The 17,149-nt window shown below is 32.3% G+C and overlaps 1 protein-coding gene across 1 annotated transcript; it reads left to right on the forward strand.

Annotated features, from left to right (window-relative positions):
- Window positions 1-4,899: 4,899 nt before the first annotated feature.
- On the forward strand, window positions 4,900-8,778 carry LOC110099158 (UPF0496 protein 4). Its single transcript, XM_020826243.2, has 2 exons — window positions 4,900-5,055; window positions 7,408-8,778. The coding sequence occupies exon 2, from the start codon at window positions 7,418-7,420 to the stop codon at window positions 8,576-8,578; it is 1,161 nt and encodes a 386-aa protein (XP_020681902.1). The 5' UTR covers window positions 4,900-5,055; window positions 7,408-7,417; the 3' UTR covers window positions 8,579-8,778.
- Window positions 8,779-17,149: the final 8,371 nt, after the last annotated feature.

Raw genomic sequence — 17,149 nt, forward strand, 5'->3', positions numbered from 1 at the left:
TCAACCCCAATTTTCCGGGTCGGGTTTTCGTGTCGTGTCAAATATTGACACTATGTAAGTAGTATAATTTTTAGACTAGCCTTATGAGCTTTTTTAAAAGTGTTCCTTATCTTAAATTTAGGCTTATGTGACTACTTAGATAAAGACTATAATTTTAGCAATGAATTCTCATGACCTGGTACCATAAAGCCATACTTTAAACAATTAACTAGAGGTGGAAAGGAAAAACTTCTCATTTAGTCACCTAAACTCCTACATTCTTATATCGAATATCTAGGAAGATTAAAGATATACACACAACTCGATGGGAGAATTCTAACACTTCTGAGGCCTATTCGAGCCCATAAAAATGTCTTGAAGCCATTCAAGAACTTTTGGTACATTATGGGAACATGAGGTAAACTCACATAGATGAAAAAAAAACACTAAAGCCTTAATCTACAAATATTCAAGAAAAAAGACTTTTAAATATGACCGAAGAACATTAATGTTTATGTAAAAAGATCCTAAAACATTGATTATTTATCTAATAAAATTATTTTAAAAGTATAGTTATTACAATATTATATATGATTTAATGCTTAATTAGATCATTAAGGTCAAATTTAAAATAGAGTAATTTCACAAAGTAAATAAGTTGTTTTTTTTATTTATTTGCAAATTGTTTATTTTATATGGAAAGTGTTAATGACAAAAATGTGGGAGTCAAAACTATTAGATCTGTTCAACTGAATCGAGCATAAGGCCGTTAATGACATATCTTTAAGAGGCGAGAAAGGGATCGAGATTGAGAGAGTAAGAGAGTGAGAGAGCAAGAAACTAAGCAGGAGTGAAAGAAGTGACTAAGAAATAGGCAATCGAGCAAGCAAAAGAAGCAATTAATGATATGCACCTAGTATATATTAGTTTTGTTATTTTCTTCAACTAACTATAATTTGTTATTTATTGCTCCAAATTTTATGTAAACTCCTATTTGATAAAGTCGACATAACACTTTATACAATAAAAATAAAGGGGCTACTCATTGACATCAAATGTAGACTACTCGTTGACCATACCTAGGCTCTTTGAAGAACCTCTTAGCTATGCCTCCTTTGAGTCTCCTTTATGAAACCATCCTTGCACTATATTGAAGTGTCACTTGGAGATTTCAATCAAGTGAGACAACTTAGTAGAAATTCTCCAAATGCCCATTAATAAAAGAAAAGTTTGAAAAAATATCGAAAACTCTGACTCCAGAAAAAGCATGTGATCTGCATGAATATCGAGGCAATCATTGAATCAAAAATTTTTGATATTAAAATAATGATAATTTAAACTCCAAATTTGGCATGTTTATAGTTGAATCGTCTCAATGAGACAAATCCAATAAGCCTGAGATCATCCAATTTTGATATCATCAAAACACTTAGATGTTGAATAAATGTTTTATGATCGAGAGAGTCAATATGGGTCGTACAATGAACCGTTTTATATTCTTGTTCATATTATCAAAATGTTCTTTCCAAATGGCCTATAAATAGAGTGTCATTCTTCACATGAGGGAGGAGGAAGAATAGAGAGAGCTCTCTTTCATTTTTCAGCCATTATAAGTGATGACCACCACCAACTATTATCTCTAACAACTATTATCACCACTTATGATCAAAATTAGAATTTGCTACCATCTCCAGAATACTAACAAGATTTAACCTTGTTATTGTGTATAGTTGTCCACCCGTGAACACCTACTCTTTATTCTCTCTATTAGGGGAAATAGTCCATATTGGTTGGTGCTAACTGTCCCTCTGCGAACACTTTGTTTCTATAATCTCCCTAAAAAAAATTCAGAAGTCTATCTAATCTCCCTTTCTTCAACAATGAAAAAGAAGAATTATAGTATCACTTATTATACATTTAATTTTACAATTGGGTTAGGCCCCGTGATTTTTTTTATTTTTGGATTTTCAACATACAATTTTTTGGGGACTTACTACTTTTATCTATGTGTGATGAATTTGGTACAATGTTGAGATGTAACATACACACTCAATCGACTTAAATTTTTTAACACGTAAAACCGTTTGTGGGAAAAGATTCTTGACTGGGGGGCAACCTTTGCTACAACCTTAAAGGTTTGTTTATGTCAATATTTATGTTGAAATCTAAAAGATTGTGGTCTAACAAGTCTTTCTAATATTATTTGCTTCTATGATAACCATTATGGCAACCACATTTCATATAGTTTCCAAAAAATACGAAAAGGCTTCAAGTGAATCTCAAACTTGATATAATTTTCAGTTAGATTTTTACTCATTATGTAATGTCATAGTTTTAATATAAAAAGACAGTAATGAATTAAAGATAAAATAATATCCACCTTCAATTTGGGATACATGTGGCATTCACCTCTTTCATAGTTTCAAGCGGAAAAATCGTCGGTAAATATTGTCGGTAAGAACTTAACGTCGGGTAAACCGACGAATTAGCCGCCAAAAAAGTACCGACGGTATATTCGTCGGAAACACCATTAGATTATTTCTGACGAAAAAATTGCCGGTTTGTACGCCAATATTTTCGGCGAATGTATATCCGTTGGAAATGCTGTCAGAAATTGCAGTCTTTCTATAGTGTATCGCCATCGATGACTAGCATCATAAATCGCTACCATATCCAAAATACTGATAAAATTTAACCTTGCTGTTGGTTATAACTTTCCGCCTATGGAAACTTGCTTTTTGTACTTCCTATTGGTAAAATCAAGCTAGTTGTTCAGTGTTAAGTGTTAACTGTCTATCTATGAACATTTGATTTTTATAATCTCCCTCCATAAGTCTATTTAATCCTTCCACCCCTCTCATAGTTGTAGGAGCTGCAGAATTATTAACTTGAAATAATTATCTTAATTAATCATAAAAATACTTAATTAGTCATAATTAACATATTTTACAAATATTAAATTAATGTATGAAATATCTGAAGTCAAGTAAACCTCCAACCTTGAAAAAACAACATAAATAAAAATTGTTCATGATACTATAATTAAGTCAAATTAAGTCAAACTCCTTAATCAAGATTAATGATATAATTAATATTATTTAATCATAAAGAATAAATTTAATGAACATAATGAGATGTTTATAATTAATTAAATTTGCTAATACATAGAAGCGATTAACACCATAGTGATGATATTAAGCACATGGTTAGAGTTGTAAATGAACTGAGTGTTTAACGAATAGCTTGTGGCTTCGCATGATAAGAGCTTGTTTATATTCGTTTGATAAGGTAAACGGACGAGTCTGGACACTTCTGATAAATACTCGATAGCTTAAAAAAAACGAGCTCAAGCAACTTGACATTCAGTTAGTTTAGGTTCACGAACAGTATGGTTTAACGCTCGCGAACAAGCTCGTTAGAAGCTTGATTAGAGTTTTGAGAATAAATATTATTAAATTAATTTTACTAATTTATTTTTAAAATCCCGAATCCCGCTCGATTTTCTGATTAGACTATTCGCTCCCGCTCACTCATTAGGGGGAAAAAACCGAGTTCTTTTAGTCCCACAACATGCAAGAGAACTTGATTTTACTCTATATAATGAAAGATATATTGGGAGTTCGTTTTAAAGATGGCAAACGAGTTGGGTCTACAATGAAGTTTGGTAGACAGTTCGGTAAGCCAGGCGGGGCGTGTGGATCTGCAAGCCGCCAGAATGAAAAAAAAAATGATTTTGTTTATAGACTCGAGCTCGTTAATAGGCTCGGCTCATTAAACGAGTTGCTCTTTAATAAGCTCGAAAAGCCTAAATGAACCGAGCTTGAACATGAGCTGAGCTCAAGCACAGGGGTTGTTAAACAAACTCGAGCTCAAACATGTATGAAAAGCTAAAATCTTATCGAGCCAAGCTCAAATGCAATCTTGACAAATGAGCTCGATCTGGAATATTCCGAAGCTCATCTCGACTCGGTTCATTTACAACCCTACGCATGGTAACAAAATAAATGATAATTAAAATAATTTTCACCTGCAATTATAAATGAAATAATTCAATAAATAAAAAACAAATGAATCACTCTTAAAATTATTACTAATTTATGTAATATCTAAATACATTTTGAATAATTATTGGTAAAATACAACCAATTTTTTTTAATATATTCATTATGTGTGAGACATTTGACTAGTCCTATTCAATTGATTAATAACACATAACTAAAATATTGTGGAGAGACCAATCATTTTATTTTATTTAATGGCGAGCTGAATTAAATAAATACATTTAAAGTATAAAAGGGTTGTAATCTATAGTTTAAGGAGTTAAATTCTAATTTCTCTTATTTCCCATCTTGTGTGAAAATGAGGGATCTTTCGCTCTCTTGTAAACATCACTTCAAACGTGGAATACCAAAAATCTCAAAATCTCAATTTTATATTTTCAATGAATTTATGTACACTTCTAATAATTTTCTTGATTATTTGACGTGTGATTTAAGAGCCTTGAAATTATTTTTGTCTCCAATGTATTGTTCATTACCATGATAATTTATTTATTAAATTATGCTTATATTTATTTTGAGGTAAAAATTCTTTTAATAGATAATTTATAATGAATATATTTAATGTTCATTATTTATAAATTCATTACAATTTTTTTTTAATCATTAATTTCTCTATTTATTTTAAAAAATCTACCAACCAAAAGAATAATATAAATTGTTTTTAAAAATTTAAAAGTTTTGTCAATGAGAAAATTTATGTAGAAAATTCTGAATCAGACACCCTATAATTGATAATCAAGGGCACAATCATTAAAGCAAATTGAATGATTCTCATCTCCATCATATGTATTTGCGTGCACAAGCATTGCACAAGATTTTTGTACGGCGCCAACGTCTCTCTGGTCCCTTCCAGATAATTATCCGGCATTTTTATCTGCAATTATTCCGCACTTCTCATCCAAGAGTAAAGTTCGGTGAGCATAATCGCGAGAGTTTGGTGTGTTCTTCGGAGTTTGGGCAAGCGTGTTTCTCATTAGCAGCGGCAGATCGGCTTCTTTCCTCTTGGTGCAGGCTGGTACGAAACCTTTCTTCCTCATCCTACTTTCTCAAAGCCAGGGATTTTGTGCTTTTTTTGCTTGCCACGTTTTCACCTCTCTCTGTGGCGGTGTATTTTGATGCGAGGCAATGCGTAAATTTCTTAGCTTTCTGCTCCTGTTCTTATCAGCTTGAACGTATCAGTTCCAGATTTGAAGTTCTGGTTTAATGGTTTATAGTGTTATAGTTGCTTATTCCATGATATGTATTATAGGTCACTTGGTTTTTTGTTGTTCGCGTGCTTGTAAATGTGCAGAAACTGAATTTTGGCCTTGTTTATATTTTGTATTATAGATTGCTACCCTTTGGATTGTTAGATTATGGTTAGAGTTATGATTTTCAATTTTTTGTGCTTGGGAAATTTGTTTCCTGTTTTAGATCTGAGGTCTCTTGGATATTTTGGAACGCCCAATTTCGTTTGTGGAGGTATTAAATGAAGATCTAGGGTATTTGCCTTGCTTTAATGTGGTTCCTGGTATCTTTTTAATTTTCTCCACCTCTTCTGTTGCTTGATCTATGCTATGATGCTTGAAATGGTGTAAATTGTTTTATCAAGAACCAACTTTGAACAAATTTTTGAGGAATTAGAGCAGTAAGGAGACATTATTATCATATTCAATCAATTTGTTAATCATTTTGCTGTCTAGTAGTATTTTGTTGGATTATTAATGTGGTGTAGCATACTTTTGTGTCCATGATGAATAAATCTGAAAATTTCAACAATACCTAAATTTTTATAATGCAGAAATTAAATTTAACTTAATGAACATCCCCTTTGCAAAGCTCTCATCTAGCTCTCCTTTAGATGTCAGATGCTTCCTCTATTTCGCTAATCACCATCCGTCCTATGCACTAGTAACTTCCTCCCCTCCCATTGAACTTATCTTTTGCTTTGGATCCTTTGTAATTCATTGTGGCCCCTTCTCCTCGAGCTCCTCAAACAACCCTCAACCTCTTCCTCCCTTGAATGTTAAGGATCTAAACTAACAAGGGTTATATGTACTAATATCCTTCCTCGACCAACTTTTAAATTAGCTCTGTGGAGAATTGAGGTGAAGAAGTTTTTTTTACCTTCAATGAACTAAATGATGGTGTGAAAGCTTGGGATCTAGCGCTCTGTGGGCTATGCATTGAAAAAAAAAAGAGTTAATTCTATGGTGTTCTTGTTGCAATAAATAAAACTTGGAAGCTCTCAGCTACTTAGAAATACTTATCTTAAATGAAGTTGTTTTTTCTATCTAAATTTCTCTTGTTGGGAATATTTCAACTCAATTTAGATGGGAGGGCCATGATTTTTCTTTGATAGATAATTCATCTTAAACAAAAGGTCTATTGACTCTAATCCTAAGAAGGACGGCTTTTTGACAATTTTTTTGTATTAAACTTCTTAAGGCTCCACCCCGTGTTGTTGGAACCCTAAAAGGATCTCAAGATTGCTAGCTAGTTCATTAGGCTTATTTGTCTCTTGTTTTGCTCAATATATGTTAGATTTAAATGATTAAAGTTTTAAAAAATCATAAGAAAATAAATATTAAAACAAATTAAAATCAGTTGTATAATGCATAGAGCTGTTAATGACTCAAACATGATAAAAAATAGTCCTATCAATGTCAGGCTCATTAAGAAAATGAGCTCAAAATATTTATTCAGTTTGATTTATTTAATGATTGAACCAAATAAAGGTTTCTTAGCCAGCCAAAGCTCAATGCTAGCTTGCTGTTTAAGAAAGATAAAAACTTTTTTTAGACTTCTAATCACTACATTTGGACATTGTTGAACTGCCCATGTAAACAGATATTGCCATTTGCTGAGGAAGAGTTATTAAATACAGTGCATGCTCATACGATATTCTTTTAGGCTTATGGGGATGCGTAGAAGCTATTCATATTTCATGCATTTATCATAGTAAGAGCTTATTAATTTGTTGTGATCGCATGGTGCTTAGGATTGTATTGATTCTGGAACAAGTTATATTTTCAAATTTGTAATTAAGGCTTCCTTTGAGATAACTTTCGTATTGCTTTCTAAAACGACTTTCTAGTAAAAAATTTCAAATTCAAAAAAAATTTGTAATAGAAAGCTGTTTTAGAAAGCAAGAAGAAAGCCGTCCCAAACGAAGCCTAAGATTCACATGAAGCATGATTATCATACATTCAACATGCTAAGGTTTCTTGGTCTCGTTTTGGCTGTTTGCAATCAATTTATTTGTGTAAGTAGTAGCACCAAGCTTACAAAAATGGCCATGCTAGTTGCTTTGCATTTGTAATGTGGTATGAAAATATTTACTTTTAAATGTTGAAACTAATAAAATGTCTGCTTTATTCTGCAACAGTTGAATCAAAATGAGCAGCACAGATGATGGCCATAATTCCTACTTCCCTTTTGGAAATTCTTTCAGGCTAATATTTTCAAGGAAATCTCACATTTCCCCCAAATTCCTAGCCTTGCTGAATGATTTTGAGCTAATGTTAGCTAGAAGCTTGAGAAGTCTTGAACCAAAGGATTCATCTGAAATCTTTAGCCTTTCTTGGATGAAAAAGGCTCTCGAGTCCTTATCGCTAATTCACACAAACATCAAAGGTTTAATTACTGATCTTCAATTTCCTCTCTCTGATTGGGATAATAGTTGGATGAATGTGTACTTGGACGACAGCATAAAATTACTAGATATTTGCATTGCTTTAAGCTCTGAGCTTTCTCGGTTCGATCAAGGACAGCTCTTATTACAATATGTTTTGCACATATTAGATCCTTCAATCAATTTTCCATCATCTGAGCAACTAAAAAGAGCAGCTGAATCTCATCATGAATTGATGTGGAGGTTCAAATCGAGGAATCCCAAGCTTGAACGCTGCCATGACATCTTACAGAAACTTGCAGAAAAGCTTTACATTGGAAAGGTGAGGAGCTCATCCAAAGGGAAGGTGCTAATGAGAGCTCTTTATGGAGTAAAGGTTGTAACCATATTTGTTTGCAGTATTATTATAGCAGTATTATCCGGTTCTTCCAAGCCTTTAATAGAATTGAACGCTCCTGAGAAATTCTTCTGGTCTAAGGCCTTTAATGAGTTGCAAGTTACCATACTCCCGGAGGTCAGGGCCCATCTTTCAAGTGAGAAGGTGTCACTTTTGAAAGAGCTGGAAGCTCTGGACGTCTCTGCAGGCAGGTTACATAACCTTATATGCAAAAAGCAAGAGAAATTACAATGTCAGTGTAATGTTGTTGATTCTGAAGAGTTTGCAGCAATGGAGAAATCAGCGGAGAATGGGAACAGAGAAGAGGAAGTGATATTGTCACAGAAACTGTCTGAACAGGAGGAAAGAAAAAGATTACAGGAATCTGTTGCAGACTTGGCTGAAAGAGCAGAGAAGCTGTTTGAAGGTGTAGATATTCTGTCCAGTCGAGTTGAAGATTTCTTCCAGATTTTGATGAATGGTAGGGATGCTTTACTTGCCAATCTTAGAGTACTCGATCAACCAGAAGAGAAAAAAGCTGTGAGTTGATCAAATTATCTATATATGTTTTCTTTATAAGCAAGATGTGTGTCTTATCCAGTTGTTCTATGTGGAATTGGCCTGGTGAGAATTTCTACCTCTTGCTAGTGTTGTTTGCTGGAACTTATTTTAGTGGAATTATGATATTTGCAAATCTGTCCTCCAATGTTTTAGCTAATTGTCCAATGCTCATAGGGATCTGGTTTTTAGATGCTCTGATCTGCTTATCTTTGTAACATCTTTCATGTATCATAAGTTTTAAATGTTTAAAATTGTGAAATGAATAAAGATGATTGGTAATGTAATAATAGATCAAATAAAGTATTAAATTTACATATTCTTATGTATTATAAGCAAATTAGTTGAAATTTAATTTTATTTATAGGGATATGATGTCCACAATTAGGAAATTAATAGTCAACAACATGGTTAAATAATGAGAAGAGTTCTAAAGATGGCGGCGATTGCTGACGATGATCGCCGGTTGCAATGGTGATTATTTTTGGCAATAATTAGTGGTAATCGTCGTGACAATAGCCGGAAAAAATGTAAGAGAGTTCTCCAATTCTGGTCTTCTTTTTTCTTCCTTTTATGCGGAGAATGATATTTTATGTATGTATATAGGCCTTTTGAGGCCTATATGAGATCATTATTTTAATAATTTAAACTATAATCCAAAACACTCAATTGTACTATTCATATAAATTATTTTGATCATAAAACTGTTTTTGAATATTTAAGTGCCTTAATAATGTCAGAATTGTGTGATCTTGAGCTCGTTGGATTCGTTTTATCGAACCGCTCGATTTGGCCATAGGCACGTCAAATTTGAAGTTAAGATGATCATCATGTTAATCTTAAAAAATTTAATTTAAATATTACCTCGAATCATATAATTATCTAGAGTCATATCATTTACAAATAAAATTTTAGTTCAAAAAGTCAATTCTTTTTTTTTTTTTGCATTTCTTTCATAATTTTGTGAGCAAAAACAATACATTAAATTCAATATCTAATTCATTCATCCCTTCAGATTAGCGTACACTAATATTTTTTTACTTAATCAAATGTTGCAGAACATAACATCAGGACTGTTTGAAATTTTCATTATTCTATTAATAAACAAATGCACAAAAGATCTTAAAAATATCATATGTCAATAATTTGCATAAATACAATTGAAGATAAACCCTAACTAAGAATATTAAATAAATATTAATATGATTAAAAAATAACTAAGACTAATTATGGGCATTATATGCTTATTTCTTGTGCATTATGTGAGATTAATTAATAGTTAGAATTGATTATACTGATCTCTTTCTAAGTAATTAATATTACTTATAATTTCTCTATGCTTTTTTTAAAAAATTACATTTACCTCAGTTGTTAGATATTTAATTACATATTTAACTGCAATTAGTTTCCTAAAACATGTCTCCTTTGCTATTAAATAATTGGGAGATTTACATACATACCACTTAATACTATGCTATTTACACATTTAACACCTAAAACTTTAATATTACATACATACCACTCATAGTTCATTTTCATATCAAATATGAGTGGTAGAAATGAAATATATGAGTGGTAGGAAAGAAATTTAAGTGGTATATTTGATATTAAAATAATGTAATATTAAAGTGGTATTCTTAAGATCTAACATCTGAGGAGACATGTAATATTAAAAAAATTAAAGTGGTATATTTGAAATTCATGTAATATTAAAGTTTTAGATGTTAGATATGTAAATAGGATGTTATAAAGTGGTATGTATGTAAATTTCCCATAATAATTATCTGACTATTTGTATATGACAATTTCAATACCAAAACACAACGGTGCTCCAATTTTGTCCTTCGACTCTACAAAATTGATTCAAAATAATTCTTTTGAGACCAAATTAATAGTAATTTTGTATAATCAAAGAACTAAATTATAATCAATTTTATATCACAATTATAGTAAGAGGTATTATTTTAAATTAATTTTATATAGTCGAGAGATTAAGGCTTCATTTGGGACGACATTCTTACTCTTCTTAAAACTTTTTCTAGTTCAAAAATTAAAAATTTTGAACTAGAAAACTACTTTAAGAAGCAGTAAGAAAGCCGTCCCAAATGAAACCTAAATTGAAATAACTTGATACTCTAAGACTAAATTAACCATACACAAATCAGTTTGAGAATAAATTTCTATTACAATAATTATATATATAATATTTTACGACTTTCAACAAATTTACTCATAAACTCACACATAAATATGTATTTAAAATCTCGAAAAAATTAATGACGTCCTAAGTTTTATTTGGGATAGCTTTCTTACTGCTTTCTAAAACAGTTTTTTAGTATACAAAATTTTTAATTCTAAAAATTTTTTATATTAAAAAAGTGCTACAAAAAAAGATAAAAAAACTATCCTAAACGAAGTCGTAGTTGAAAGCCTAAGCTCTTCCAATCAATCTTTAAGCATTGTCAGGTAACACGCTGAAAACAGGATAGGCTATTAGCAGCTCATATTCCTACTAAAATATATGAAGAACATCAAGTGGGGCAAGAAATAACAGGATTTACGTTATCTGAATAAGCAGATATATACTATCTACGGCACCACCATTCTTTATTCTTCCTTCTACAATTATCATTTGAGCAGAAAATAGGGAGAATCTACAAAAGTCTAAGAACAAGAAACGGAACAGGCAGGGCATTTATAACTCACAAAACCTGCTCAAAGAAAATTTACCAAGCTATGAAGCACAAATACTCAAAAAAACAAATCTAATTTATTAGTGTAGCACACATTATATACAGCAAAACCACACCAAAACCTATGTTGCACCGATACACCTATTTATGAAGGCGTGCTGTATCCGACACACCGATACACGGATACGCCTCCGATACACCACCGATACGTATCGGATACGCCAAAGCCGTATCCAATTAAAATACTATTTAATTTCAAAAGGACACACATATCTGATACGCGTGTCCGTTGAAAAACAAAAAGAAATCCGAAAAAAAAATGTGCGTTGTATTTACTTCCGCAGTTGCGAGCAAGGTTCTCTCATTTCCGAGATGGATTTGAGTCTCTTGATGATATGGGAATATTATAAATTACTAATCTTTCACTTGATGAGCCTGAATTAGAAGCTATGATATTTATTGAAAATGATATAGAAGTTCAAAGACAAACCACTGAAGAAGCTAATCATATCATTCCTTCTATTAAATAGTTGAAATTTCATGTACTAGGCAATTTATGTTTATGCTTTTGTTGTTGTACTAGACATTTAATGCTTACTTATATTTTGATATTATAAGCTATAAGGCTACAAATGATGTTGTTGTCATTTTTGTTTTGTAATTTTAAATTTTATGTTTTGATTGCTTTCTAAATTTTTATGTATGATTTATAAATTATAACGCCGTGTCCGCGCCGTAGTCGTATCCTGTATTTTTAAGAATTGAGGTGTCCTGTATCCGTATCCTGTCGTACCCGTGTCTCCATATCCGTATCAGTGCAACATAGACCAAAACATTTATCCAATAGTGTTGATGCATTAGATTTGCTAAATCATATTTGAATTTAAACAGAACTGCAATATAGGCTTCGTTTGGAATGACTTTTATATTGCTTCTTAAAACGGCTTTTTAGCGCAAAAATTTTAATTTTTGTACTGAAAAGCTGCTTTAAAAAGCAGGAAGAAAACTGTGCCAAATGAAGCCATAATTTCATGTTTTGACAATAGGTAAGGATTATACAACTCAAACTCAAATCCTGCATAGCAGGTCCAATACTGGCGAATTCAAAAAGAAAAACTTTGCAAAGATTACAACTTCTAATCCCCCGCAAGTCAAACACCCGTAGCAGTTGTATCAATAAATTCACAGATTAGTTCACTACAGAGAAATAAAACGAAAATTAACATATAAGTCTTGCATTTGCTCCAGGTCACCTCATCAGATTCAAATACATCCTGCCATCTCATCCTTTAACGATTATAATCTCTCCTTTTTTTTTTTAAGCTTTATCTTCCAGACACAATAAGCAGAAAACAACGGGATCAAGCAAAGGAGATATGGGAAGATAAAATATTCCTTGATCAAAATGACATGGTGGTCACAATCACAATTACAATTCCAGGCAAGATTTTAGAAATTAGATTTAAGGTTCAAAAGTTCAAACAGATTTGAATCTGAGATTGATTCGAATGACATGATAAATATTAAAATTATTTTAGTATAACTTAAATGACATAACAATGGAATATATTTTGTTAAAGAACTATATTATGACAGATTATATAACTAGAGAATATCTTTCATAATTTTCATAACATAAAAGCAAAAGAAAAAAATTGATCAATTCATCCTAAAATCCAATGAAAATCTATAATAATGCTAAAAAATAATATATCACTTTGATACCCTCTCAATCTAAATGTTCAAAAACATGCCCTAAAAATACTAAACAAAAACAATGTGAAAAATAAAAGTTTCATATTCTCAGAACTTTCATCATTGGGATTGGAGAAGATGGCTCAATGGAAGAGGACGAAGAACTACCAACAAATAACAGATGAAGAGAGAAGGAGAAGTTGCTTTGGTTTCGTTGCCAATAAAAAGCAATGGATGTTCATCTTTCATGACTCACAAAAGCCTTTTTTTTTCTGCTCAACACGAATATTGCTATAGTCCACTCCTAATACTCAAGTGAAATGGAAAAATGATCCATTCCTTAAGGCAGTTGCTTTAAGATCAGATTAACTTTAAGTGGAAATTCAAATTATTTGGCAATTTCAAATGATTAAATTGAGATTAGGCCAATCCCAACTTATCATAGGAAATAACAGGCCTAGAGTTAATTCTAATCCAGACGGTGTATCAGGATCGAGGCAGACAGAGAGCGGATTGGCAAATCTAGAAAAAAAAATTTTTTTTTCTTTTGGAGGGTTAAAAAAAATTCATGCCTCTGATCTCATGTAAATCTCAGTCCCTGACTCCCTTCAAAGAATTATCAACTTGAAATTCATGCCTCTTAAAAGTTGTCACAATATTAACTAAATAACAAATTTCACTTCCACTAAAATTGAATGTCATAACACAATTTATATTTACATAATTAGCCAATTGTCTTTTAAACTTTTTTCTCAATTGTCACAACTTTTTTCTCAGTTGTTCAATTTTTTAGTTATTAAAATAAATGCCTCACTATTATAACTATCACTCAAATATCCTAGGTAAGTGTCCCATAACCAATGCCAAAGGATAAAGACTAAATATTGAATTTATATTATGATTGCAAGTTATTTAGTCGCTATAAAAAAATCAAGTCAATGATCGGTCATAGATATGGTTGATAACTTGAATGCTCATTTGACTAGAACTTTTTCTCCTTATTGCACATCAAATCAATCCTTGTAATACTTGATCAAATTGTTTCTTAAGATCAATAAATCATATAAAGACATTACTTTCCTATCTTTTTTTTAACAATTGCCTTAGTGCTGCAATCTTCTATAAAATAAACCTCGACAGAAAATCACATTGATTCACTAAAAGTGACTTTATTTTTTCAAGCCTATGCTTCATTACTCTTTCCTAATAATTTCATTACAACAACAACTTACCTTCAACTCTCTCTCTAGTCTTATCAACAAGAAGAATATCATCAGCAAAAAGTATACACCATGGTACAACTTCTTGCAAATGTCTAGTGAGAACCTCCATGACTAAAGCAAAAAAGATATGAACTTAAGGCTAATCCTAGATGTAATCCAACTGAAATAGGAAAATACTTGGTCAAACCACCTTGTGTCTAAACACAAGCAACACCTCCTACATGCATATCCTTAATGACTTGAACATAAGAATTATTAACCCCGTTCTTTTCTAGAACTCTCTATAGCACTTCTCCTGGAACTTTATCATATCCTTTCTCTAAATAAATAAATATCATATGTAAATCATCCTTATTCTCTCTATACTTCTCCATCAAACCTCTCAATAAATATATAGCTTCCATAGTAGACCTACCCGGCATGAATACAAATTGATTTTGAGAAACGTTAGTATCACGCCGCAACCTATGCTTCATAACTCTCTCCCATAGTTTTAAAGTATGACACCTTAATTGATGTGAAACTACTAGGATATTATTTTAGAAATTAAAAAGAGAAGAGATTAAAGTGTTGCTCGTTATAAATTTAAAGCTAGCACATAAATTTTGAGTTAGGAATTTGAAACTTTTAACTTGCTTAGGTTCAAGAAGCACAATTGAAATTAACCGAAACACATTCATTCAAAATTCAAGGGAAGGTAAATGCAAAGTACCGTTAACAAAAACCCAACGTTTAACAACGAGAATTTCACCTCGGGGCCGTCTCACTCAAATATTAGTAGGCTTTTAGCGGAGAGAGAAGATCCATGCGATGAAGGATATTACCACTAGGGAAGCGACACCGAAGAACCTCGTTGGTGGAAAGGTAGCCGGCGGGGAAGGAGGTAGTGGGCAACTTACGAGGCTCCAATTGTGGCTTGAGAATCGTCGGTCGAAGATGCTAGCAAGAATCGGGACGACTCGGTCCAAATATTCTTCCACGGTGATCTCGTCTTCAAATCCTATGTCAAAGCACGGGGATCGTAAGATGTTGATGCTTCCGTCAGCGTTGAATACAAGACCCCATTCAAACTCGGGATCCGCCATTCAACATTGAAGAGAATCGGGGAGAGGGGGTCGTCTTCTCCTTTCCTTGCTGAAATTTCCCAAGAGAGGGAGTGAGGAGGTGGTCGGCCAAAACAGGGAAGGAAGGGGGCGGGTGGATGGGATGAGGAAAATTAGATTAGGAGAGGGGAAGAGGAGAGTTACACAAATCTGAAATTAATTTCAGAATTTGTGTAAATTGGAGGGAAGGAAATTTGAAATTGATTTCAAATTATTAAGGGGATTAAAGGGCAATTAATGGGCATTAATGTGGCCCATTAAAGAGGAGGCCGGTGGCTTAATAGAGAGAGGAAGCATGTAAATTCAAAACCCTGAAATTTGATTCAGATTTTGAACAAAATTGGAGGGGGGTTAATTTGAAATTGATCTCAAATTAATGGGATAATTAATGCATTAATTGGTGGCATGAGTGAGGGCCCATCCATGGTGGCCGGCGGCTTCATGAGGGAGGGATCTTGTGTGGGGAGCAAGTGATTGGTTTCCAAATTGGCTCATGACATTTAGGAAGGATTAAAATGAAATCCTTTAAAACATGTACACTTATTAATGACTTAATCATCCAAAGTCACAATCCCCCCACTAGAACTATTATTACTAAAATTACACTCCATATATTCAGTTTTAGATCTACTCAAATGAAAGCCTTTAGACTCTAAGGTTGACCTCATAATTCAAATTTACCTTCAACTCTCTTTCTAGTCTTATCAACACGAAGAATATCATCAGCAAAAAGTATACACCATGGTACAACTTCTTGCAAATGTCTAGTGAGAACCTCCATGACTAAAGAAAAAAAGATATGACTTAAGGCTAATCCTAGATGTAATCCAACTGAAATAGGAAAATACTTGGTAAAACCACCTTGTGTCTAAACACAAGTAACACCTCCTACATGCATATCCTTAATGACTTGAACATAAGAATTATTAACCCCTTTCTTTTCTAGAACTCTCCATAGCACTTATCTTGTAACTTTATCATATCCTTTCTCTAAATAAATAAATATCATATGTAAATCCTCCTTATTCTCTCTATACTTCTCCATCAAACCTCTCAATAAATATATAGCTTCCATAGTAGACCTACAAATACATCGACTACATCACATCTGAATCAAAAATAGAGGCGCTGAATCGTGGCCGTCGATCTGCGATTTCGACGGCGATAAACATGTCGGTAGCGTCTATCGATGTCCTCATCATTAATTCCTCTATAATTCGCACAATCTTATGCATCATCTTTATTCTTAAAAATATGAATCAACAAACTCATTCTCCACTCATCTGGCATTTTTTGTCTTCAAAATAATATTAAAAAGAAATGGGTTTCCTAATAATTTCATTGTGTAAATAAAAAAATTAATTCCCATTTAATCACTCCAAACCTGAGCATCTCTTTGATTCTCAAATACTCTTCAAATCTAACTAGGAATATCTTCTAGACCTGAAGCATTTGCCTTTATTCATCTTCCTAAATGCTAAACTAGCTTAATTTACTGGATCCATCTATAATGTACTTCATGATTATGTTCATGATGCTCTTCTATGAGATTTCTTCATTACAACACTCAATAGTTTCTTAAATAGCATTACTATTTTTCTTATTGCATTGATTCCCACTTAATAGTTTGTATATCAAAGAGTATTAGCAAAATATAGATTGATATAAAATTAAGATTAACAAACGATTGCACCTTCATCTTAGTAAAGCACCTAATTTTCCATGCGAACAAGCTACAATAGAAGACAACCAATAGGCTTTAAATAACTTGCCAAATTCTTTTTTTTACCCTTGTATTTCCAAGGTGAACAAATAATTTCCAATCAAAATAGAAGACAAAGAGTTGGC

The sequence above is a fragment of the Dendrobium catenatum genome, unplaced genomic scaffold (assembly GCF_001605985.2).
Source record: "Dendrobium catenatum unplaced genomic scaffold, ASM160598v2 fragScaff_scaffold_264, whole genome shotgun sequence".
NCBI lineage: Eukaryota > Viridiplantae > Streptophyta > Magnoliopsida > Asparagales > Orchidaceae > Dendrobium > Dendrobium catenatum.